Genomic DNA, 26,106 nt, shown 5'->3' with positions numbered 1-26,106 from the left:
CATTGTTGGTGGGAACGACCACAGGGATACTCTGCATTACCCGTCCCTTCCTTTTACGTCCCCTGATAGTCATCTATCTATCTGCATCCTGCCTATTTGGGTGACTACCTCTCTGTAATTCCTCTCTATGACTGCCTCAGCCTCCTGAATAACCCACAATACATCCAGTTCCAGGTCCAGTTGCCGAACTCAGTCAGTAAGGAGCTGGAGCTGAATGCACTTCCTGCAGGTGTGGTTATCTGGGAGAAGTATACCATCCCAGATTTCCCACATCCTGCAGCTGGAATAATCCATAACCCTATCTGACTCCATTAACTTATAGAATAATACCCTTGACTAGACTTACCTTCTCCCCCTTACCTTGGTTGCAACAGTTGCTCTCCTCAGCCTCTGTTCGCTGAAGCCTCGTGAGCCAAAGCCTCAAAGCCCCACTCCTTCGCTGTGCCACTCACTTCTTGGATCCTCACTTCCCTTCTCTTTAAATAAATCAATTGATAATCCTAATGTTGGGCACATTGTGAGAGTCTGGGTGCAGTTTAGAAAACACTTTGGACTTTAGATAAAGTAGGACTTGAAAGAGAAAAGACGATCCTGTTTTTCATGAATAGTTTAAATTAAGTATTCAACGCTTCAGGGATCTTTTTATTGATAATAGTTTTGTGTCATTTGAACAGCTTTCTGGAAAGTGCAATTTACCAAATACTTATTCTCTTTTAGATGTTTGCAAATCAGACATTACTTAAATCTCAGATACCTGATTTTCCTTGGGCACCTGATATGAACATTGTTGATGTGTTGTTGAGGCTACAACATTTTCGCACAGGTTTAATAACTATTATTTATGATAAGATGGTGGGTTTGAGACATGCCCATGCCCCTTTAGTTAAAATAAAAAATGCCTGGGTACAGGATTTAAACTTCACATTAACAGACGAAGTTTAGGATCTAATTCTTAACCTGGTTAATACTACATCCTTATGTGCCTGCCACTGTAACAATTTAAAGTTGTACATAGGGCTCACATGTCAAAAGCTAAATTATCTTGTATTTATTCAGATGTAAATTCTTGTGATAACTGAAAGAGAGAAGAGGCTTCTTTAATTCATATGTTTTAGAAACGTCCTAGCCTTAAAATATACTGGAGGGAGGTTTATCAAACTCTATCTTTTAATTTTTAACATAAAGTTAGAGCCTAATTCTTTGGTCACTCTTTTTACTACAACAGGAGAAGATGATATTCTTTTAACTTTAATTAAATGTTGCACTCTGTCTTTTGCATCTCTCTTGGCTAGACGTACGATATTCTTTAGATCAGTGGTTCTCAACCTTTTCTTTCCATTCACATAACACTGTTATCTGAATAACAGTTAAGTATTCCCTATGCCATAGGTGCTCTGTGATTAGTAAGGAATTACTTGAAGTGGTATGTCCTGTTTAAATTTAGAAAAGATATGTTACTAAATTAATAATTCAAGTACAAGTTTTCAAATGCAGTGGGGTCCATTCTTGAATTACTTTCATAACCTCTAAGCATAATATTATTTTTAAATTTTAATATTTGCCATTTAATTTCATGAATAAAGTAAATGTTTTCTATAGTAGAATCACGCTATACGTGGAATTTATTTTTCTTTTTGATGTAATTTTGAATTATAGTTGCTATATATATTGTAAAATTTGGTGAGTTATCCAATTTGTCATTAATATTATGCTTCCATATTGTTTTGTTTATAAATATATAGGCTTATTTGTGAAAATCAATTAAAATATATTTTTTAAATTGATCCTGTAATGCAATAATTTCTATACAAATACAAAAAATAAAAATTGCAATCATAAAATATTTTAACAAACCATTAAACTGGAATACATAAATGTTCATTAAAGTATAAAAGTGAACAACATATTTAAAAGACTGAATAAAAGCTTGCAGCACCATAAAGTACGTGTGCTACATTTGAATACATTCACTGTACACCTGGAAAATAACAGTATTCATATTTGGTTGTGCACACAATGACCTTAGAACTTTTTTTGCTGCAAGTATGTTTTTTTTCTGATATTACATTTGTTGCCTGAGCGATGTTGAGAAATTCCATGTGGTTAACATAATAAGGGTTCCAAAACTTACAATAAATCTCCATTGTTATCACTGGTAAATAGAATATTTTTCAATGTCACTTTCAAGCACTCACAGGGGCCAGAAATGCCACAAATGGAAAATTAACCTGCTTCTGGTTTGTTCCTTCAATGTTGCTTCACTCTAACCTTATAACAGCATTTTCTGCTGTAACATTTTTTTTCAAATCACAGCTGATTTACTTTGTAGTTTATGGTTAAAATAACTTTATGCTAGAGGATTCTGCCAAATGAAGTTGAAATGATTACCCAAGTATATTCCATGAGGATCCCTATAACCCAGCAGTCATCAGAAAATTATCTTATCTGTTTTGAGTGGATTCATGTTTATACTAAGCACTTATTGGTATCTAAGCATGAAACACTTCCTTCAGTTTGTTTTTTCATGGCTACACCACAGCCTTAACAGAATAAAATGATCAAAGAACAGTTAAAGAAAAATAAAGAAATTTCAGAAAGAGTATATGCTCTCATTCATATTCACAAATTATTTAAAGCTTCACAGCCAATTAAATAATTTTGAAATGCAATCAGTGAAGCAGAAAAATATAAAAGCAATTTTCACCAAAATATGATAATTGGCCATTTTTGCTGCTGTTTGTACAGAGAGAGAAAGAAGATGGCCATCATATGGGGAGAATACTGATAATCTTCAACAAATAATGGTGGGGACCTGCCTAAACAAGGAAAAGAGGCAGTATTTTAGTGTATTTTTTAATCATCAATAATTTGTAGTATTGCACTCTAGTATCAGTTGTATCAGCTGAAATGTTGGAGTGAGGTTTGAATCACAACAATGGGGTTGAAAATTATCCTCTCATTTGCAAGTATATTATAAACTGACTATTAGTAAGTGTAATCTTGGCTCGATTTAGTAGAAATTATATTACAGGCAATGGCTGCTGCCCACATCATTGCTCATATTCTTCAAACTGAAAACTGATTGAAAAATAATTTTCACAGTTCAATTAAGTGCATTAATGCAATCACCTGTTTAAGGCAGCTGATAAATTTTAACCCAAGTTGGTTGTGTTTTTTTAAAAACCAGTCCTAACTTTTAAAATTAATAGAATAATTTATGTTAATTTTAAAAGTTAGGGCTGTTCATATTTTTTTTCCTTATGCTGGTGAAATATTTGATTGGAGAGCTATCTATTCTGTAAAGTACGAGAATTTTTTTTCCCTAATAGGACTTTTCTTTTAGCCTTTTAAGCAATGCATTGGTCATTGTTTTATTCTCATAGTTTTGTGCGGTCCGGCTCCCACATAACATCAATTAATCTTCTGTCAGTATGTTCTTTTTTTTGACTTGGAAATAATTATCATACTGTGGTCTTCAGATGGAATTTGGAGAAAACACAGAATTGTTGGATTCAACATTTCATACATAGTTTTTTTAAACTATGAAAGTTATCCTATTTCATCAAATGTTCTGACTCCCATCAAATGAAATTTGGAATAAGCAACAAATGCACTAAGAATCATCCCCTTAAGATAACACATATTTTCAAATGTACATTTTGCTAGCCAAACTAATAGTTAAGAATCATTAACAGAAAGTGTTATGTATTTAAGTCCAGAGATTTTCTGGTTACCTCAATAGAATCTGTAGCAACAGAACTCACATTGCTACAAAAGCTTGAATGCTTCACAGACACCTGCGTTGTAGTAATCTGCCGCAACTCCTTGCGTGATAATCTTACAGGAGTGATGACATGTGATGGTTTTTCAAATATCTGAAGAGATTTGAATGGTGACCCTTTTGATTGCTGTGCATCATCTATCACTTGCGAACTGAGTGAATCCTCTCGATCAAAAGTCATTGTGCAACCTTGAGAAGTTTGAGAAATTACTTCCAACAATTTTTGGTTCCTGTTTTCTCCAGGTTTTGCAGGAGGACAATTGTATTCTTCAGTACTTTTTGAAGTTCTTGAAGCCCATTTTTGATCCTTTGTATAAATATCTATTCTTTTTGGACTTAAAGCTGCATCACCAGTATCATTGCCTGCAATCAAATAATTTTTAAATACAGGTATTACTTTTTCCAATAACATTTTAATACATTATCAATCAGCATAATTATAAGGATGCTTTTCTGAATATTTTACAAGTCACAGCTAAATGATGAATAAGTGGTGTTTAACAGTTTATTTGCATTCCTTATTTACAAATGAAAGTGCAACTCCAAGGCAAATGTTTTTACTTTCCACCATTTTAACTACTGGAGTTTCATGATTCAAAATATATATAAACTTTTTAATGTAATCTTTCACATAAAAAAATCTTCAGTACATGTGTATTTTGGAAATTATTGGCTCTTATTTGGCTGTCATTTTTAATTTGTTATATTTTATCATGAGAGAAGGTGGCAGTTTTAAAGTTGTATTTGAGGCAATTCAACAGAACTTCAACCAAATTTAGATCTCATCTCAAAAACTGGTAATTTTAAGAAATTCCATTACATCAACTTTTCTCTGCTGTTCAAATGAACAACAATAACTGAAGGAGTAACATTTTAGGTTAGAACACCTAGAGGCATGTGCTTAACAATATAGGTGGCACCGTTAGTTTAGCAACACTATTACAGGTCTCCTTGGAAGACCGCAGTGCCCACCTCACTTACAAAAGACAAAGGAGGAAAAACCCAACACCCAACCCCAACCAATCAATTTTCCCTTGCAACCGCTGCAACCGTGCCTGCCTGTCCCGCATCAGACTTGTCAGTCACCAACGAGCCTGCAGCAGACGTGGACATGCCCCTCCATAAATCTTCGTCCGTGAAGCCAAGCCAAAGATTACTGTGCTAGCGACCCAGATTCAAAGCCCGCATTGTCAGGAATTCATATGTTCTCTATGTGTCTGCATGGATTTCCTCTGGATGGTCCTAGCCTCCAAAACTGTCTGGGATTCGTAGGTTAATTAGTATATTTGGGTGGGACAGTTGGGAAGGAAGTTAGTGCAATGCCTTTACAGCACCAGCAATCGGCACCGGGGTTCGAATCCCATGCTGTCTGTTAGGAGTTTGTTCGTTCTCCCTCTGTCTATGTGGGTTTTCCCCAGGGACTTCACTTTCCTCCCACCGTTTGAAATATAGTGGGGGTGTAGGGTTATTTGGGTGTAAATTGGGTGGTATGAATTCATGGGCTGAAATGACCTGTTACCATGCTGTATGTCTTAAAAAAAATTAAACGGGCTCATGGATGGACGGGCCTGTTACTGTGCTGTATCTCTAAATTAAATTAAGAATTAAAATTGTTCAGGTTTGGAAGGGGAAACCTATAACCTGCTCCTCTCCTCCACCAATGCATACCCCAAGGTAAATCTTTCATACATTTGGGCTGTAAACTCAGGCTTTTATGGTTTCTGCAATCCTGCCATGAGTGGCCCAATTGGAATTTTTGATCCTTAATTCCGAAAAAAGAAAATAAATTTAATGATCAATTTGGAACTCGGATGAAATTTCAAAATAGCTATGACAAAACATATCTTACATAGATTCAAATCAACTAAGATATTTTCACCAAAGAAACACCGTCAGGGTTTCAGTGGAGATCCCATTGTGGAGAGCTCGTTCACAAATCATTACATTATGCAACTGGAACGAACACAAAAAATGGAAACTACAACAATGACAAACTACAGGTTTCCTTTACTACATATTGAATACCTGTGAAGAAGATGAAGCCATCCTCTTTATTCTTAATCTCTCAAAAAGCCAATGGCAATGACCAAATATCAAAAATGATACATGGAGAAAATGTAAAACCAAATATTTTGATTTAAGAAATATGAAGTGAAATTCAAACCACACAATGTGAATGAAGTAAAGAAAAACACAATGAGAGAAGGATATTTTAAAACCCTCTAAACATGATTTGTAGTTGTTAGTCTTTTCCTCTCTTCTCTGCAATTCTTTTCATTATGGTTGTGGCCTACAATATCAATCTTGTTTCTTAAAAATGTTAAATATAAAATGTACAGTATATTGAATATTGACAGGGGCAACTTAGGCATCTTTTAAAACTATCAGACCTATGAAATGTTAACACCAATGGGCAAATTAATTTTTTTCTTTCACTCTTTATTTTTTACTGAAACTCAATCAAAAGAGGTGTTTACTTACTATATGGGCAACATAATTTCAACCATGACAAAACTGATGCTAACTTTAATAGCAGACAAAAGTTGATTTTGTGGAATTACTTAAAATTATCAGATTGAACAGCAGGTAGAATTTGAATAGTTTACAATGAATGAGCAGAAATAAATGATCAAATGCAAGAGAATCAAGACTGATCACAAGAGAGTTTTTTTTAAAAAATAGACGTCTATAAAGTGGGCTATTAAATAGTGCAATCCATGATACACCAAATAACTATCACCAACCAAACCACTATTTAAGATTCGCCAAGTTAGGTGGTTGAAGTAAAAGTGTTGCAAGAACCAGGCAGTCAAATGGATTTGGACAATTGCACACAGAAAGGATAAACACCAACATTGACTGGTTGGGCCAGTTGAAGTCATTGTCAACATTTTAAACCAAGATTTAACTTCCAATAAGAGGTTGCATTATGACTCTATGGAGTACTAAAAATGCTTATAAACAAACCTCTTGTGTTAAGTTATCATACAGAATTACCAAGCAAAATCTAAACATCTGAATAAGAAGATAAAATCTGGAGAAATGTACATGCTTTGGCAATTTTTATTCATCTCCAGCAACTTGCAATCATCAGAGAAACCCTATAAATCGATGACTCTCTGAACTGGGTGCAAGTGTATGTCGAAAAGGTTGAAGTAAAATTTCTTAAGAAAAAAATTAAAAAGAGTTTATAAAAAAACAATTTGCAAATAAATTAAAAAATATTTCATTTAATTACTTCTTGAAGATGCCATTTGCTGATTTGGAAATTCAGCCAATTCACGCAATTTCTTTTTCAGTTCTCTGCTTGTCTTTTTATAAAAGTACAGATCCTTCTCCAGCTGTTGGATCTTTGACTCAAATGCTTTAATACCATCTGAAAAGCTTTCACCACTTTTCTCTGGAGAGAAAAAAAAAGTTAAATCTATTTTGATACTAACTTCAATAATAGCATTATGAATATACAAAATCCACAGATTTTTATATCCCATCCTATAGTGCGAAATGTATCAAAGTGGTTTACAGGGCCATAAACAAAATTTAATAATAGACCAAAAATAGTTGGTGGCTCTGCTGCAGCCATGGTAACAGCAGTGCTACCGCTGATGTGGACCTGGGAGGATCAGGGATTGGTGTCACATCTTCCAGTGGTTCTCCTTGGGGGTCCTACTGTCTGGTCATTACACTGATTTTTCTTTAGAATCATAGAACACTGCAGCACAGAAACAGGGCCCTTCAGCCCTTCTAGTCTGTACAGAACCTTTTATTTGCCTAGTCCCAATGACCTGCACCCAGTCCATAGCTCTCCATACCTCTCTGATGACCCTATACAGGTTTCAACCACCTGCAGAATGGGGCCAGCAGTATTCTTTTTAATGTTGAAGAACCTGTGGGCATCTGTGCCCAAAACCACTTTGATTGTGGGTCCAGTGGAGTAGCAGACCAGCACAGGGCACCAGAGTGGGAGAACTACCCTACTGGGAAGGAAAAGCTTTGGAGAAGTCCCTATAGGGTAAGAGACCACAATAATGGATTAGCAGGGGACTTGGTGACCAAAGGAATCAGACCAGACTGCGAATTGTTGGAAATTACAGTAGATCATGGGAATCAGGTATCAAATTCATGAGAGTGCTGATGGTAATCAGAAAAATAAATGTAAACAAATTTTGTGTATATATGTTCATGACTATAAAGGTAGTTGACCAAGAGGTTTGTCAAAGTTTTGACTATCTCAAAGGAGACAAAAATAGGGAGGCAGAGAGAATATGGGAAGTAATTTCAATGCTTCAAGCTTAGACAATTGTAAGTAAATTTAAACATACAGTATGGTAACAGGCCCTTTTGGCCCTTGAGACTGTGCTGCCCAATTACACCCAAATGACCTATACCCATTAAAGTTTTGAACAGAACACCCAGTGGAAACCCATGCAGACACAGGGAGAATCTACAAACCCCTTACAGACAGCAGCAGATTTGAACCCCGGTCGCTGACGCTATAACAACATGGCGGTAACCACTACACTAATCATGCTGTCCCAAGTAAATAGTGACACAGTGGTTAAAATTTGGATTGCATCAGGAGGTGGTTTTAAGAGTCCAGGTTATATATATGAATTCAATGGTAAAGTGCAATATCTCTGAATGCTGTGAAATAAAACTTTTATCAGAAAACCAATAGTGGAAAGTAATTGGACATTAACTGTGTAGTTAAAAAATTACTGGAAATTGCTTCTTGAATCTTCAATGAAGGATGATGCATCTTTGGATGCCAATTCTGGTAAATTCAATGGTCAGTAGAGAGCATTAATCACTCTTCCACCAGGTCTTAATAATGAACGCAAGGTTTTCTTTGTCAATTCTGAGAAGGAACCTGCAAAAACAGATCCCACCCAGACTGTGAAATAATGGTTGGAAATCTCTGATAAAAAATATCCCCATAGCATATGTCTTAAGATTGGTGTCAAATAGTTCGGTGGATCTTATGTACAATATGAACTTGGAGAGAATGTGAAAATGGTCAGGAGAAAAATTAAAGAAAGGTATAATTTCAGTGCGATGCTTGATGTCATCTAAAATATTGGAATATTCAATCAGGAGTTACATGTTCACAAAGTAGGGAGCTAATAATTACAATAAAATGCCAGACTGAGAAAGACTTGAAATTGTTTAATTTAAAGTTCAAAATTTCATTTTATTGTCATGTAATACAGGTCAAGTACCCCTTATCTGAAATTCTGAAATCTGACAAAATCCAAAACTTTTTTTGTCATGGCCTCATAAGGTAATATGTAATAGAGTTCAGAAACCCCGAATGGAGAACAGAACATAGCGGACTTAAGTAGTGCATTATTGAGTGCAGATTTTTCAATATATGTCTAAGTCAGTTAATTTTTTCATAAATAAAATTTGTATTGTCATGTGAATGCATGTATCGTTAAGTCTGAGTGAATGAGTGCATTTTTTAAATGGTGTTCCAAAATAAAAAAAAAATCCAAAATCCGAAACACTTCTGGTCCCATGCATTTCGCAATCAGTATACATGATATACTTCAACTTTTGTCCACAAAGAGTCACCATGAGGATTGCCTGGTGCCCCATCAATAGGAGAAAAAGAAGCAAAAGAGAGACCTTGAGTGTCTGTCGATTAGGCTCCAGCGCTCCTATGGCCACTGAAGCCACAAAGACTCCAGTTCAAACCATCAGTTCTAAAACTCCAGCTCCAAACCTCTGATGTGTTCACAAAGCCTTTGGTGCCTGAGGCTCCTCAGTTACCCTTCTTGCCCTCAGCAACCTCTATAATCCCAATTCTGATACCTGGTTCCCATGAGTGAGTCTCCAGCAGTCCACAGCCTGTGTGGGTCCTTCGTCTGCAAGTTGAAAACTGCCCGCAGCCTGCGTTGGTCCTTCGGCTGCTGAGCCCCCTCAATGGTCCACTGCATGGTCACCTTCCTGAAAGTGTAATCTCCTATTCTTCTCCTTCTTAACAGGGGAGAGGGGGGGATTCGACCCATTTCTAGTGCCCTGTTCCACTGGAGTCTCCAACCCTTGAGGTACGTTGCCTCAGTACAGACTTTTTTATGATCAGTAAATGAATTTCTAGTCAATTGTGACCCCTTCCCAGGGCATGAAATGAGATGATGGGAATTGTGCCATAATGCCATTGAACATGAAGGGTAGATGGTTAGATTCTCTGACTGGAAAAGGTCATTAAGTAGCATAAATATTACTTGCAATAATTTTGTGAAGAAATACAATAGAGAACAATACACAATATAGGGAAATGCAAGGACTGTTCCTCATTTTTTTAACCATTTTTATATAGAAAAATGGACACTTGAAAACACACAAAATCCCCCTGCAGGGAGTAAACTATTGAGATGAAAGCCTATAACTTCATCAGCTTCCCTTTAGTAGAAGGAAAGCAAGTAGAAATATAAAGGTGTGCTGCAAATATGACACAGAAAATAGGAGAGAGCAAAAAATAGGCATTAAATGCTGGTAAATGCTGCAAATTCATTAAAATCCAAAAGAAAGACACATCTTCAGTGGGCAAAAGGACACCATTACTGGTGCTAAAATGAGCAGAAACATGTTATAGTTTGAGCAAAAGTGAAGGAGTTCCTAGTTCCTGATCTAAATGCAGCCTCGCACTTGGATATCAGAAAAGATGAAAAGGTTGACCAATAGGCAAGCAAACTTATAGGGAAAAAGAAAAGCATAAGAATAGAAAGACAAAATCTGAAAGGCAAAGCAAAAAGCTTCCTCAGGGAGATAGTTTCTTACATTTCTCTGCTATTTTCTCTGATTAAATGTTCAATGACAAAAATATCAACTAAATTTAACAAAACATTTAACAACATGCCTAGAAATGTGAGAAGCATAATTATGCACTAATCATGTTCATAGTCGATTACCTTGAAAATACTGCAATACCAGCTGCATTTTCTGTTCATGTTCCCTCTGCTGCATTGTTAGTCGTCGGTCTATCTCCATTGACAAACGCTCCACTGTAGATTCTAATTCATGGACCATATTCTCGTGTTCAGTTACTTTCTCTGACATTTCTGCACATTGACCCTGCAAATTGCTTTCAATTTCACGCAGGCTTATCACCTGCCAAAATTAAATCATAAATAAATATTACCCTGATATCTGTGTTAAAAGTTTAGTTAATACTCAAATAATGTATTTTGGAATTAATGCAACAGAAGAAATAAAAAACAAAAGACAATTTGCTCAGAACAAATCCAAAAGGAACAAGATTAAAGACCAATATTTTTATGGTGCTGTTGCAAGAGATGGATAACATCACCTTGATTACACTAAGAACCAGAACTCCTCAAGGATACGTACTAACTCTCTACTACACTTCCTCTTCATCCGTGACTGCATAACTATGGTGCGTTGTTAGAATCAGACACACATAAGGTAAAGACTTTCACAGAGCCAGGCTGGCTGTAGCTGCAGTAACTCTGAGTGGAAGACGGAGACCCCGTTTGTGACCCCAAAGGGAACGCGGCAGAACTGGTACAGGCACTCGTCCGCCTCGAAGGCGGTGTAGGGCTTGTCCTTCGGGTGGATGGGAATTTGGTGATACGCCGACTTTGGATCAATCTTGGAGAAAACCATGTAGCAGTCTATCTCGTTGACCATCTCGGCTATTCTCGGCAGGGGTAGGCGTCCAGTTGGGTGTACCGGTTTATGGTCTGGCTGTAATCCACGAACAACCTCGGCCACAGGAATGGAACTCTCCAAGGGCCACCATCGCCACACCTCCGCCTTGATAAATTCTCTGTCTGCGGCACAATAGCGCCTACATCTGGCGGCGATCGGCTTGCAGCCTAGTGTAAGATGTACAAAGAGTGCCGGGTGGGGGGGGGGGGGGGCGGGGTGATGCATAGTGTAGAGAGGCCGCAGGTTGGCCAAGGCTGGTAGGTTGTTGCGCTGTGTAACATGAGTGGAGGTTGGGGCCTCCTGAAGGCAAGGGTGACACTCTGAAGATGGCACTGGAAATCCAGGCCCAGGAGGACTGGGGCGCAGAGTTTTGGCATGACCAGGAGCCTGAACCCCGTGTATGTCTCCCCTCCCAGTTATACCGTCCGACCAGTGCCCGAGGGTACCAACAGTCTTATCCTTGGCAACGAGGACGATCAAGAAGGTGGTGGGGTGGACTTTTAATTTCAGGGAGTGGGCCACGCTCAGGTGAATGAAACTCTCAGCGGTACCACTGTCGAACAGGCACTTTGTTACCTGCCTGTTGACTTGCACGTCCATAATAGAGCCCCTGAGGTCGTGAGGGCTGTCCCTGGTCAGAGTGGTGGCAGCCAGGATCATCTCGGGGTCAGAGTCATTGCTCTCTGGCTGTGTGTGGCAATTTATGGCATCTGGAGGCATGGGGAGCATCGGTAGGGCGGCCTGGTCATCGTCCGTGTTGACCACGTCGTCGTCAGTCAAGGGGTGCGGCAACTGATGATGTCCGGAGGAGTGGAGAGTGTCGGCCTGGTCATTGCCCGTGTTGACCATGTCATCCCTGTCATCATCGGGAGCCCTCCGTGTCGGCCTCTGACCGGCCAAAGATGGCGGCATCATGCGGGGGCCCGCAGCATGGCTGGCCTCCTTCCCCAGTCATATTCGTTGCACCGGGGAAGTGGCGTCGTCACAGCCGGCAGAAGTGACGGCATTCTGTCAACCAGAAGTGACGTCACGCCGTGAGCCGGAAGTGACATCACTGTAGTTTTTGGCGAGGGCGGGGGCTGGTCGGAGTGCACGGTGCACACACTGCAGTTGTCGCTGGCAGGGCCAGATGCTGCACTGTCAGGGTCGGGGAAGGCGGAAGTTGTAGCGGGGACAATGGCATGTCCCGGAACGTGCACGTGGAGGGGTCTGTGGGTGAGGTGGGGAGGTTATAGAGGGCTGCTGAGCTGCTGGCTGGTTTTGAGAGGCACACTTTAGCAAAGTGGCCTTTCTTGCCACATTGGGAACAGTACTGGTTCCTAGGCGGGCAGTTTTGGCACGATTGTCGGTCTGATCCACACCAGGACCCACAGTACTTATAGTGGTGCCGGTCGCCCACCGCAGCGATGTTCTCCTCCCCAGCTCAGTCTGGGGAGCAGCTGCAGTGTGAGGCAGCCATGAGGAAGACTGGGGGAACCTAGAATCAAATGCTTCGATGTGCAGGGCTGCAGCTTCCAGGGTTCGGACCACTTCCACAGTCTTGGTCAGGGCATAGATACTATCTTCCAGCAGCTTCTGCTGGATGGCCCTTGAGCGTAGCCCTCGGACGAAAGCGTTCCAGATCAGCCTCTTGACCTCCTCTGCGCCTACCCCGGGTTTAGCCAGACATGGTCGGGCCAACTCTCGCAGGTGTCCCAGGTAAGACTCAGCCATCTCCCCGGGTTGCTGGGCTCGGGTATTGAGGAGGTACCTTGCAAAGACCGCATTCATGGGGGGCTTGTACAAAGACTCGAGAGTGTCCATTGAGTCCTTGTACGTGGAGCAGCCTTTGGTTCCCTGGAAGGCATGGGGACCCAGCTTTGACCGGAGTAGGACCAGCCTCTTCCGATCTGAGTCCAGGATGCCGCCTGTGTGCGCCTCGATGATTGCTTCAACCGCATACTGCCAGATCTTGAAGCGTGTCTGAGCTTCCAAGTGGCATGGGTCGACTTCGAGGCTCTCTGCGCTCAGGAGTTTTTCCATGGCAGCCGTAGGGGAAAAAAAATTCTTTGTGGATTAAATTGTGGTGCGCTGTCGGACAGAATCAGACACACACAAGGTAAAGACTGTACAACAGACTTTAATCCACAAAGAGCCAGGTTGGCTGTAGGTGCAGTAACTCTGAGTGAGACCAGAGGCCTGCATAGGCTTATATCCCGAAGGGTGATGGACACCCGAACAGGTGGGGCTTGATCCATTCAGGTTGACTGATTGACAGCCAGCCAGGTGCCGTCCTGTCCCCCTTACACTCCTGCAGGTACAGAGGTTTTCCCCTGCAGTAGGCCGGCGGTGTTCCATCATAACAACTAAATACTGTTCCAACTCCATTTTCAAATTTGCTGACGACATCAAATTAAAAAGTTGGGTATCAAGTAACAACGATACAGAATACAGGAAAGAAAGTGAAAGTATGGTGGGATGGTGCCAAAATAAGAACCCCTTTTTCAACTTCAGTAATATGAATGAAGTCCACATTAATGGACTTACTTTCTTAGAAGACTAAGGAAGTTTGGCATGTTCCACTTGACCCTCAACAATTTCTACAAGTGCAATATTGAAAGCATACTTGCTGGATGCATTACAACATAGTATGGGAACTGTTTGGCTCAAGATTCAAAGTAGTGTTTCACCCACTATCTCTGAACTCATCACTTCCAGACATCTCCCTTGCACAGCCTCCAACCTCATTGTTTCCCAACCCCGCACTGCCGGTTCTACCTCCTACCCAAGTTACATAAACTCAATTGTTCCAGTGGACCCATTGTTTCCGTGTGTTCCTGCCCTACTGAACTGGTATCCACTTACATCAACTCTGTTTTGTCCTCCCCAGTCCAATCCCTCCCTGCAACACTTCAAGTGCCTTCCATCACTTCAACAACCTCCAAATCCCTGAACTCAACTGCTTCATCTTTACCATGGTCGTCCAATCTCCATGTCCTAAACCGAATGCCTCAAAGCCCTTTGTTTCTTTTGCGACAACAGTGCCAACTAGTCCCAATCCACCACCACCTTCCTCTGGCTACCACAACTTGTCATCAGCCTCATTAACTTCTCCTTTGACTTATCTTACTTTCTGCAAGTCAAAGGGGTAGCCATGACTGCCTTCTTGTTGGCTACATGGAGCAATCCATGCTATGAGCCTACAAAAGCAAGGCTCATCAAATCGTCCTCCACTACATTTGTGCGCCTCATGCACCCAAGATGAGTTCATCAACTTTATCCACTTGCTTCCAACTTGACCTCAAATTCACAAGCAACATTCTCCCCTTTATTTTTTTATGAAAATTTTATTTATTAAATAATGATGCATATGTTAAATATACAATTAATGAACAAAACTTAAAAAGGGCACAAAATACATACATGATATTTTTTTAAAAAACTAATCCCCTACAACCCTCCATCCCCATTCTTTAATCCACCCACCCCAACCAACCTCCCTCTAATCTACCCCCAAAAAAGAAAAAAAAAGAAAGCCTTTCACAGTGTTTGCATTCTTTCATGTTTCACTCAAGATTCAAAGAAGCTACAGAAGAGAGTGAATGCAGCTCAGGACTTATCCCAAACTTCACTCCAGATTCCATCTACATCTCCTGTTGCTTAGGAAAGGCTGCCAATATATTGAAGGACTCATCACACCAGACACAGTCTTCTCCTTTCAGAGTGTGAAAGCATGCACTAATAGGCTAAAAGCCAATTTCTTCTCCGCAGCCATCAGTCTCCTGAATGAACCCCAAAACGATGCTGACATACAAGCTTTGCCCTGTAATAACTGATATTTCTTTTCATTGCAATCCTATACAGTGTACTCTGTAAATGGGCTCTTTGCTCTATGAATGTTACAGGTAATCTATTAGGCTTCGCACTGTACTAGGTATTTTGTGACAAATTTAACATACTCAAACAATCTTTAGCAATCATTTGAATTGGAAAAATAGCAGGTAAAATCTCAGTTTAACATTCCACATTTGACAACTTAGTATTTGGCCAATATTGCACTATAAAGCCACCTTAGAAGCCCTGCAGCGTAACAGCATTGAGTCCATATATTATTACAGTATGGTGAGGTTATACTATAGGTGTGACATAAAGATCTCTGGTTTCAAAAGCGTTCAAGATTCCAACAACAAGATTTTACACTGATAAAAATATCTTTTGCTAAATAAAGTGGAACAGGAAAGTCTGCAATTTTGTGAGAGTTATAAGTGCACTGCAATGAATTTGCACAGTCCTGCTTTTCATGACTTACTTTATATTCTACATTTTAATTACATGACAGAAAATTACCAAATACAGTAAAACCTCTTGTATCCAATACCAATGGGGTATATGCCGGATAGGTGAATTTTCTGGTTGCTTGAAACTGCATGTTGCGTGATCAACCAAATAACAGCAAGGCATGCCAATTTTAAACAAGTATTTTTACCTATTTATTTTCCACAACTCTTTTTGCTGGTTGCTTGAATTCTGGATAACAAGGGTTTTACTGTATATTATTTCATAATCAATCACATTATATGCAAATTAGTTTTGAAGTCTACATATTATGGAAAGTAGGTCCTTACCTTATTAAAATATCTGCAGAGAAGAACTCTGGTCTCAGCAGCTGATAAAGCACCCAATCTAAACATCACATTCTCCTCATTCTGCACAAGAGTGAGATTCGATGTTTTCAATGAATGTTGGCGCTTGTGAATGGTTTCATTTTTGTAATCTATCGCAGCATCCAGAGCTTCAATACCTTCCTCTAATTGGAGTAGTATTCGCTCCTCCTGAGAAATAAAATAGATGTAATTTATTTATTTATTTATGCTGGTCTCTTGTGGGTGACTTTGGTTCTCAAAATATGACAACGATTGGAAGCAGTTTGATTGCAACTTTCATATTGCTGAAAGGGTAAAAAAAAAAGTCCAGTTATTGGACGAGTAGTGGATTGGGATTAATTTGATAGTTCATCAAAGACCAGCACAGGCATAGTGAGCCAAATGGTCTGATTCTGAACTGTAACATTCTCTCCAGACCTGCTGAAAAGGGAAGTCAGTGGCTTTGGATGAGGAGAAAGGATTCCACCTGGGTACCCAAGTGAATGAATGGCACGCTGGGATTCACTGCTGAACCCTCTGGAGGTGTTGTGGGTCTATCAACGAAACACTGAGAAAGGAGGGTGCCCACTTGATAACCCAGAATAAGCCATCACTCACTTAGCTACCCCATGGAGTCTAGGCATCAAGTCTCAGGAGTGCAATGAGGGATATTAACTTCTAGTCCTACATAACATACCATATCATTTCATCTCAATTCTTTAGTGTAAATCACTTGGTTACAAAAATGCCATTTATTTTGAATTAGACCAACAACTTCAGAGATATTTTAAATTATTTCTATCAAGTTACCTTGACTACTGCTCTCACCATCTTGTCTCCTATTCAGATTCTATTCTTTTCTCAATTTCTCCATATCTGCTCCCAAACTGAAGATTTCCATTCTAGACACTTGAAATGTCCTCCTTCAGAAATGTGGCTTACCCTCTTACTGCCATTAACTTTGCACTCACCTGCATCACTTTATTTCTTGCACATCTGCCCTGGCCCCTTCCACACCCACAAAACAGGAGGAGGACAGGGTTGTCCTTACCTACTGCTCCACTCGCCTCCACATTCAACATGTTATTCTTGGCAATTTCCACCATCTACAACGGGATCCCACCAACAGATATATCTTCCCCTCCCTTCTACTCTCCGCTTTCTGGAAGGATCGCTCTCTCTGTGACTCCCTCATCCACTCCTTCCCACCGATCTACTGTGAATGTAAGAAGTGCTAAACTTGTCCTTGAATCTCCTTCCTCTCTATTATTTGGGGTCCCAAATAGTCCTTCCAAATGAAGCAATTTGCAAATCTATAGGGGTCCTAATGTGGCCCCCTCTACATCATGGAGACAAGATGCAGACTGGGAGATCATTTTGTTGAACATCTTTATTCTATCCACTGCAACAAAGATCTCCCAATGGACAACCATTTTAATCCTACACACCAGTGCCACACTGACATGTCTGTCCATGTCTCATTTACTGCCAAATTGAGGCCACCTGAAAATTAGAGGAACAATACCTTATATTCCAGCGTGACAGCCTCCAAACAGACGGCATCAATATCAATCTCCAATTTCCATGAATCCCCTCCCAAGTCTCTCTCTGACAGCTCCGTACCCTTCCCTCCAGCTCCCCACCCCTTCCCTTATTGGAAGTCACCCTCTGTCCTCTCCTCATCACTTCTAAGCTTCTTTCTCTTTTACCCTCCTACCTGTATCCACCCCTTAACTGTTAGCCTGTCCACTCCCTTCTCTCATCTCCTCCTCCCCATCCCCCTATTTTTTTATTCAGGTATCTACCTGTTTTTCCACATTCCTGACAAAGAGCTCAGACCTGAAACATTGTCTTTTATTTCCTATGGACCTGCTGAGTTTCTCCAGCACTTGCCCCAGCAACTGTAGATTTTCTCTGATACTTAATTTTTTTTTAATATTGCAAGAGAAAAGGTGATGACATTCTTTTTCATAATAGTTATTTCATACTGAGTTTAGAAAGTTTACCATTTGTAATTGAAACCACAGCTAGTTAGTACCTGGAGTGGAGAAGCCTTTAAAAAAAAACAGGAGGAGAGGTAGGTGCTCTTTTCATTCCCCTTGGGGACTGTAAGTGTGGGCTGTGCAGGAGCAGAGAGGCCTTTAGAAAGCAGAGGGAGAGATGGGGCTCTTTTCAGTTCCTCCATTTACCAATTAGCTGTAGCCAATAAAATGAGGGGAAATTCAAGCGAAGCGGCCAGCATAGAATGGCTAGTGTGTGAGACTTTGAGGCCTTAGCTCGCGAGGCTTTGGTGAGTTGAAGGTGCAGGAGTTGAGGCAAGGCAAGTACAGGTTTACCTTTTACTCTTAGACAGTGAGAATAACAGCCAGGGCAAGAACATACTCCTCTTGCACAATGTGGATAGTCAAGGGAAGCCATTACTATCCCTGACATCTTCATCTGCAAGAACTATATCCCACTGCAGTTCCTGAAAGACTGTGTTAGGGAATTGGAGCTGAAGTTGGATGAACTCTGCATCCATCATTTGTGAGGCTGAGGGGGATAGACAGGAGTTACAGGGATGCAACTACACATTCAAGGAAGAAGGAAGGTAGCTGGATAACAGAGAAGAGAGGGGAAGTGGACAGGCAGGCAGTGTAGGGTACCTGTGAGGCCATTCCCCTCAGCACCAAGTATACTTCTTTAGATACTGCTGGGGGGCATGGCATATCTAGGCCAGGCAGCAGCAGCCACACTAATTGGACTGTGGTCTGATCTGTGCTTCAGAAGGGAAGTTAGGCAGAGCAATAGACATTGGGGATTCGATAGTCAGGGGAATAGATAGGAGATGCTGCAGCCACAAAAGAGACTCCAGGATAGTGTGTTGCTTCCTGGGTGTCAGGTCCAGGAAATTTCTGAACAGGTGCAGAATATTCTTACGGGGAAGGTGATTAGCCAGAGGTTGTGGTGCTTATTTATACCAATGACATCGGCAAGATGGTGCAGAGGTCCTGCAAAGTAAGTTTAGGAAGTTAAGAAAGAGGCTGAAGAGTAGGACCTCTAAGATGGAAAACTCTGGATTACTCATAGTGCCATGAGCTAGAGAAGGTCAGAACAGAAACATAGTGCATACAAACATTTAGCTGAGGAGATGGTGCAGGAGGCAGGGTTTCTAGTTCTTGGATCATTGAAACCTTTTCCGGGGAAGGGGTGACCTGTACAAGTGGGATGGTTTGCACCTGAACTCGAAGGAAACCAATATCCTGGCAAGGAGGTTTGGTAATTCTATTAAGTGGTGGTGGTGGGGGGGTGGGGGGGGGGGGCGTTGGGTGCTTTAAATTAGATTTACAAAGGGTTGTGAACCAAAATGAGTTGGCAGAGGAAGAGGTGGTTGGCACAGAAGTGGGGACATCTTCTTGGGAGTTTGTGTGGAAGGACAGGCAGATAGGGAAAAGTTGCAGCCATGGGGATGAGTTGCAATGAAACAAGGACACAGAGTCAAATTTAACACAAAGGACTAAAGGTTTTGTATTTAAATGATTGCAGCAGAAGAAATAAAGTGGATGGCCTTGTAGTATAGCAACAGATCAGCAGGTATGATGTAATGGCCATCATGAAGCCATGGCTAAAGGATGGATGTCATTGGGAGCTGAATGTCCCAGGATACACAGTGTATCAAAGGGATAGGCAGGTAAGCAGAGGAGGCACTGTTGATAAGGAGTATATTAAATCATTATAAAGAGGTGACATAGGATCAGAATATATAGAATCATTGCGGGTTGGGTTAAGAACTAGAAAGGGTAAAAAGACACTGTTGACTGTTATATACAGACCTTCAAACAGTAGCCGTGACCTAGACAACAATTTGCAACAGCAGATAGAAAAGAGGGCAATGTTATGGTAGTCATGGGAGATTTTAACATGCAAGTAGATTATGAAAACCAGGTCAGGACTGGATCTTAAGAGAGAGATTTTGTAGAAAGCATACAAGATGGCTTTTTAGAGTAGCTTGTTGATGAACTTATGAAGGAGTCAGCTGTACTTGATTGGGTGTTGTGTAATGCACCTGAGGTGATTGCAGAGCTTAGGGTAAAGGAATCATCAGGGTGCAGTAATCACAATATGATTGTTCAACTTGAGATTTAACGAGGAGAAAATAAAGTCAGATATGTCAGAATTTCAGTGCAGTAAAGGAAATTTCTACAAGTATATAAGGAGAAAAAGAGAGACGAGAGTAGGACCACTAGAAAATGACATCAGAGAAAAAAATAAAAGGAGACAAGGAGCTAACAGAGGAACTAAATGAGTATTTTGCATCAGTCTTCACTGTGGAAGACACTACCAGTGTGGCAGATGTCAAAGGGTATCAGGGAAGGGAAGTGCATGCAGTTACTATTCCAAGGGAGAAGGTGGTCAGCAAACTGAATGGTTTAAGGGTTGATAAGTCTCTTGGACCAAATGGATTGCACCTCAGGACCTGAAATAGGTAGTGGCAGAGATTGTGGAGGCATTGGTAATGAGCAAGGAATCAATAAATTCTGGCATGATCCCAGATGACTGGAAAAATCACAAATTTCACCCCACTATTACAGAAGGGAGGGAGGCAGCAGAAAGGAAATTATTAGCCTAATGTCAATGGTTGGGAAGATGCTAAAGTCGTTTATCAAGGATGAGGTTATGGAGTACTTGGAGGAACATGACAGGATAGGCCAAAGCCAGCATGGTTTCTGTCAGGGAAATTCTTGTTTGACAAACCTAATGGAATTCTTTGAGGAAGTGACAGGCAATGGATGTTGTGTATTTGGATTTTTAGAAGGCCTTTGACAAGGTGCCACACATGAGGCTACTTATCAAGATAAGAACCTATGGTATAACAGGAAACAATCATGTGGGTACAGCATTGGCTGATTAACAGGAAGAAGAGAGTGGGAATACAAGGATCATATTTGGATTGGCTGCCAGTTGGTAGAGGTATTCCACCGAGATTGGTGTTGGGCCATTTCTTTTTATGTTGTATTTAATGATTTGGATTATGGAATGATGGCTTTGTGGCCAAGTTTGCAGATGATACAAAGATGGGTGGAGGAGCAGGAGTGTGGCAGAAACAAGGAGGCTGCAGAAGGACTTAGACAGATTAGGAGAATGGACAAGAAGTGGAAAATGAAATATAATGTTGGTAAATGTATGGTCTTTGAAAAAATAAATGGGCAGACTATTTTTTTTAAATGGGGAGAAAATTGAAATTACCTAGATACAAAGGGACCTGGAAGTCCTCACGAAGGAAAGCCTAAAAGTAAACTTGCAGATTGAAACAGTGGTGAAGAAGCCAAATGCAATGCTGGCATTCATTTCAAGAGGAATACAAGAGGAGGGATGAGATGTTGAACTGGTGAAATGTCATGGCGTATTGTGAGCAGTTTTGGGGTCATCATTTAAGAAAGGAAGTGTTGTTGTTGAATAAGGTTCAGAGGAGGTTCACAAAGATGATATCTGGAATGAAAGGGTTATCATATAAGGAGCATTTAAATTAAAAAAAAAATGGCCCTACAAGTCTGTTCCACCAAATTTACACCCCATTAACCTGAATGGATAACTCACAACCCTGGTATATTTTTGAAGGCTGGGCGGAAACCGAAGTCCCCAGAAAAAAACGCATGTAGACATGAGAATGTACAAACTCCTTACAGAGAGTGCAGGATTTGAACTTGGGTCTGGTCCTGATTGCTGGTGCTGTAAAGACATTGCACTAACTGTGATGCCAACTGTGCCACCCTTGGCCTGTATTTGTTGGAATTTAGGAGAATGGTAGTTGAGCAGGGATCTCATTGAAACATTTAGAATATTGAAAGGCATGGAGAGAGAAAGGTTGTTTCCCATGGTGGGAGAGAATACGACAAGAGGGCACAACTTCAAGATTGAAGGGCATTCGCTTAGAACAGAAATGCGTAGAATTTCTTCAGCAAGAGGATAGTAAATCAGTGTAATTTGTTTCCACATGGTTGTGGAGACCATCTCATTGGGTGTATTTAAGACAGAGATTGATAGCATCTTGATTAGCCAGGGCATCAAATGCTATGAGGAAAAGGTTGGGCAGTGGGGGTGAGTGGGAAAATGGATCAGCTTATGATCGAATGGCAGGGCAGACCTGATGGGCAGGATAGCTTATTTCTGCTCCTATGTCTTATGGTCTATATATAAAATATTTATAGCCTCTAAATAAATAGAAAATGATAATTGGACAAAAATGACTATGTTCACATTTATAACAAAAATCCTTGGTGATGGTAATTATGGCGTGACAAGTTTACATTGAGACTTATCATTTGGTAATTGAAAATACTGAAACTAAGGCCAGGTGATCATCTTTTAAATGAGGAATGGTTTATGCTTCTACATTTTCACTTGCACATTCTTAAACTCCACTGTGCCGGAAAATTACATTGGAACTTGAGTCTTTCCATGCAATATCGTCAGTTAAATCTCCAAATCTGCTTTTGACTTTAACATCACAAAATATCCATTATTTCAGATCTAAGTAATAACTTTGTAAATTACAAAAAAAAACAATAATTATACCTCAGGTGACAGAACATTTCCTAACTCAAGTTTCTCATCCAAACATTGTCTTCTTTTCAGAAGTTGAGTTCTTTCCTGTTGTAGTACTTGTATTTCTTCTGAAATGGTTTTACTTTCTTCCAAGTTACTATTTTGAAGTTGATTGCTCTTTTCTGATAATTCTTTTTCTATTGTATTTAAACGAGTGGATAAATTTAAAATATCTTTGTCCAAAGCCTGAAAAGAAACAATAATTTCTTGTCATTTTTATAGCCAAAATATTTAAAGCTCTCACCACACATATAATTGATACTTCATGCAATTTATTCAAGAATTTATAAAACATATTAATAGAATGATATAAAATAATGAGTGAATTAGTATTTATTTCCTCACCTTTGTATGTAAAAATAAGAATTTCAGTTTCATGATCAATTTGGTTTATCAGAAAATTAATTAATATCGTATGCTGAAGTAACGTATTTCTTCAGGTTTCAAAGATTTTATTTCAATAAAAAGGAACATGATGCTTTTTTGATAGTTTTCACAGATTGTAGGTATCTACAGATGAATATGGTTTGGTAATATACTCCTTGATCTTTACTATGGTTAATAAAAGCACAAAATTGCTGAAGAAACTCAACAGGCCATGCAGTGTCCATGGGAGGCAAAGATACATAACCAATGTTTTGGGCCGGTGCCCTTCTTCAAGATCCAGGATAATTGGTTACAGAATTATCTTGATGAAAGGATTCAGAGGGTGATAGTGGAGGATTGGTTTTCTGATTAAAGGAATTTACCCAATGATGAGCCACAGTCATCTATGCTGGATCCTCAAATAGTAACAATTTGGATGACAACGAAGTTAACATGGTTAGTATCTTTGCAGATGAAACCAAATTGATGGCATAGTGGACAGTGAGGAAGGCTGTCTAAGTCGACAATAGGATACAGGTGAACTAGAGAAGTGGATTAAGAAGTGGCAGATGGAATTTAACTTAAGTAAGTGTGAGGAGAAGCATTTTGGTAAATCAAGCCAGGAGAGATTTATAATAAATGATAGGGCCCTGGAGTGTATTGTAGTACAGGTACATAATTATCTGAAAGTGGTGTCACAGATAGATAGGGAGGAGAAAAAGGCAGATGATATCCTTACCTTCATCAGTCATAGAAATGAGTAAAGAAGCTGGGACATCATGTTACAACTGTATAAGACATGGGTGTGACCACACAAGTATTATCTGCAGTTTTGGTTGCCCAACTATAATTAAGATGGATATGATGCAGACATGATTGTCAAGGACATTGCAATGACTGGAGGACACGAGTTAAAAAGAGAGACTGGATATGCTGGGACATTTTTTCCTGAACCAGAGGAGGCAGAGGGATAATCTTACACAGCGATACAAAATTGTGAAGGGCATAGATAAGGTTGTGACAGAGTACATTGATATGTTTTTGGGAGATAAATTGGGAAAGGTTTGTTAGAGTAGATTACATACAAACACTTTAAAACTGATCTTATTTTAAATACTGGAGCTCTGCTAATGCTGGACATATTGGCTCCACAGCTTTTGCAAGAGCTTTGGAGAGTGCTCAAGTGACTTCACTACTGGATTTTTGTTTACTAAAGAAAACATGAAAGACCTTGTTGGAGCCGCAGATTGTCTGGAGATGTTCTAAGAGGGTTATGTGGTTTTGCAAGGAGGGAGAGAGAGAGAGGAGAGAGAGAGAGAAGGCACTTTCGGGTAGCCAACTGACCCGCTTGTAAAGCCGCATATTTTGGCAAAATGCAGCTGTGGGAAGGCCACGTGAAGGCGCAAGGCGCCTTTGGTAACCCTCCTCCGAGAAGGATAATCCCCGCAGCACAATGGCCTCCCCTGCCATCGGAATGCAGCCGCCTAAATATGACAGTCAGCTGGCCAGCGGCCAACAGCTCCTCTCCTAGTCTCCAGACTGTCGGGCAGCCAGCACAAGGACATTCCCTTACTGATCCCGCTGCCCTGCTCTCTCCCCACTCACAAAATCATTCCCCACACTGTCGGGCAGCTGGCGCGAGCTATCCCCACACTGTCGGGACTGATTTCGGGAGTGAGGAGAAGGGGGCTGGAGCGGCCAGCGGGGGAGAAGTGGGCTAGCCGAAACAATGCCGGTACCCGTCCCGAGTGCCTCCTTCTCCCCTGCCAGCCACTCCAGCCTCCTCCTCATCTGCTGGCCACCCCAGCCCCCGTACTCACCCGCCGGCCACTCTAGCCCCCGTACTCACCCGCTGGTGATCCAGCATCCTCCCCTGCCGGCCGCTCCAGCCCCCATACTCATCTGCTGGTCGCTCCAACCTCCTTCTCCCCCACCAGTGCTTCAGCTCCACCCCGCTGGCCGCTCCAGCCCCCATACTCACCCGCCGGCCGCTCCAGCCTCCTTCTCCCTGCCAGTGCTCCAGCCTCCTCCTCCGCTGATCACTCCAGCCCCCGTACCCCCCCGCCGGTGCTCCAGCCTCCTCCCCCGCCAATCACTCCAGCCCCCGTACCCCCCCGCCGGTGCTCCAGCCTCCTCCCCCACTGGCCGCTCCAGCCCTGTGAGTGGGGAGAGAGCGGGGCAGTGGGATCAGTGTGGGGATGTCCCGTGCGGGACGTCCCCTTGCTGATAGCCTGCACTGGCTGTCCCAGCTGACAGCTAGCCATCCTGAATTGACAGCCCAAGGGACAGGAGCCGGAATGCACACAGATGCGCATACCGGCGCAGCTGTCCTTTCAAGTGGCCAGCACTGCGCTTTCAATGTTGCCACCTGAACTGTAATTTAAAGGGCTGGTTCTGCTTCTTCAGGCACATTCTTAGCGGAGAATGCACCTGAAAAAGCCTAGAGAGAGAGAGAGATAACTTATGCAGGGTTACAGCCAGTAACAACAGCTGGGACTGGAACAGGACAAGCAGGCAAGCTTATGGAAAGCTCCATTTGGAACACAGCCTGGTCAAAGCCCTTGTAGTTCATGCAAGAGGAGAGGACTGGCTGTCTAATATTTCACTTGGAATAAGAAACAAAAAGGAACTCTGTGGTGACCTGAAAGAAAGAGGTTATCATCTGGAGAACCCTGAAGGGGACAAGTTTCGTCAGCAAGACACTGGAGTGGCTGCTTAAAAAGGAATCAGTTGTGAATATCCTGGAACAACAATCTCTCTCTAAACCGACAAGAACCTTCTTGAGCAGTAACCATTTACCTTTCAAGCACCAAAGCCTGGTGAACTTTATAAATGTTAAATTCTGTGCACAGTAAACTTGGACTGTGAACTAAAGACCTTTTCTAAACTTACAAACACATTACATACACATGCGCTTAGAATTAGAAGGAGGTTAAGTTAGGTTAGTTAAGTCAATCATAATATTTAAAATGTGATTCTGTTTTCATGTTTAAAGATAACGAAAAGCAACTTTTGTTTAAGTAACCATTTGTCTTGGTGAGTATTGCTGCTGGGTTTTGGGGTCCACTCTGCTCATAA

At 41.0% G+C, this 26,106-nt stretch overlaps 1 protein-coding gene across 3 annotated transcripts in view; it reads right to left on the bottom strand.

Annotated features, from left to right (window-relative positions):
• Positions 1-1,789: 1,789 nt before the first annotated feature.
• LOC138759478 (kinesin-like protein KIF27) overlaps positions 1,790-26,106 on the bottom strand; it is a 100,443-nt gene continuing 76,126 nt past the window's right edge. For all 3 annotated transcript variants that reach the window (XM_069929983.1, XM_069929973.1, XM_069929990.1), the window contains 5 exons: positions 22,633-22,848; positions 16,060-16,266; positions 10,696-10,894; positions 7,020-7,181; positions 1,790-4,144 (listed from right to left, as the gene is read on the bottom strand). In XM_069929983.1, coding sequence (XP_069786084.1) covers positions 3,702-4,144; positions 7,020-7,181; positions 10,696-10,894; positions 16,060-16,266; positions 22,633-22,848 — 1,227 coding nt within the window. In that variant the 3' untranslated portion in view covers positions 1,790-3,701. The remainder of the gene's footprint in view (positions 4,145-7,019; positions 7,182-10,695; positions 10,895-16,059; positions 16,267-22,632; positions 22,849-26,106) is intronic.

The sequence above is a fragment of the Narcine bancroftii genome, chromosome 1 (assembly GCF_036971445.1).
Source record: "Narcine bancroftii isolate sNarBan1 chromosome 1, sNarBan1.hap1, whole genome shotgun sequence".
Taxonomy (NCBI): Eukaryota; Metazoa; Chordata; class Chondrichthyes; order Torpediniformes; family Narcinidae; genus Narcine; species Narcine bancroftii.
The sequence above is the reverse complement of the archived record's forward strand: the minus strand, read 5'-3'. Positions and strand labels throughout refer to the sequence as shown.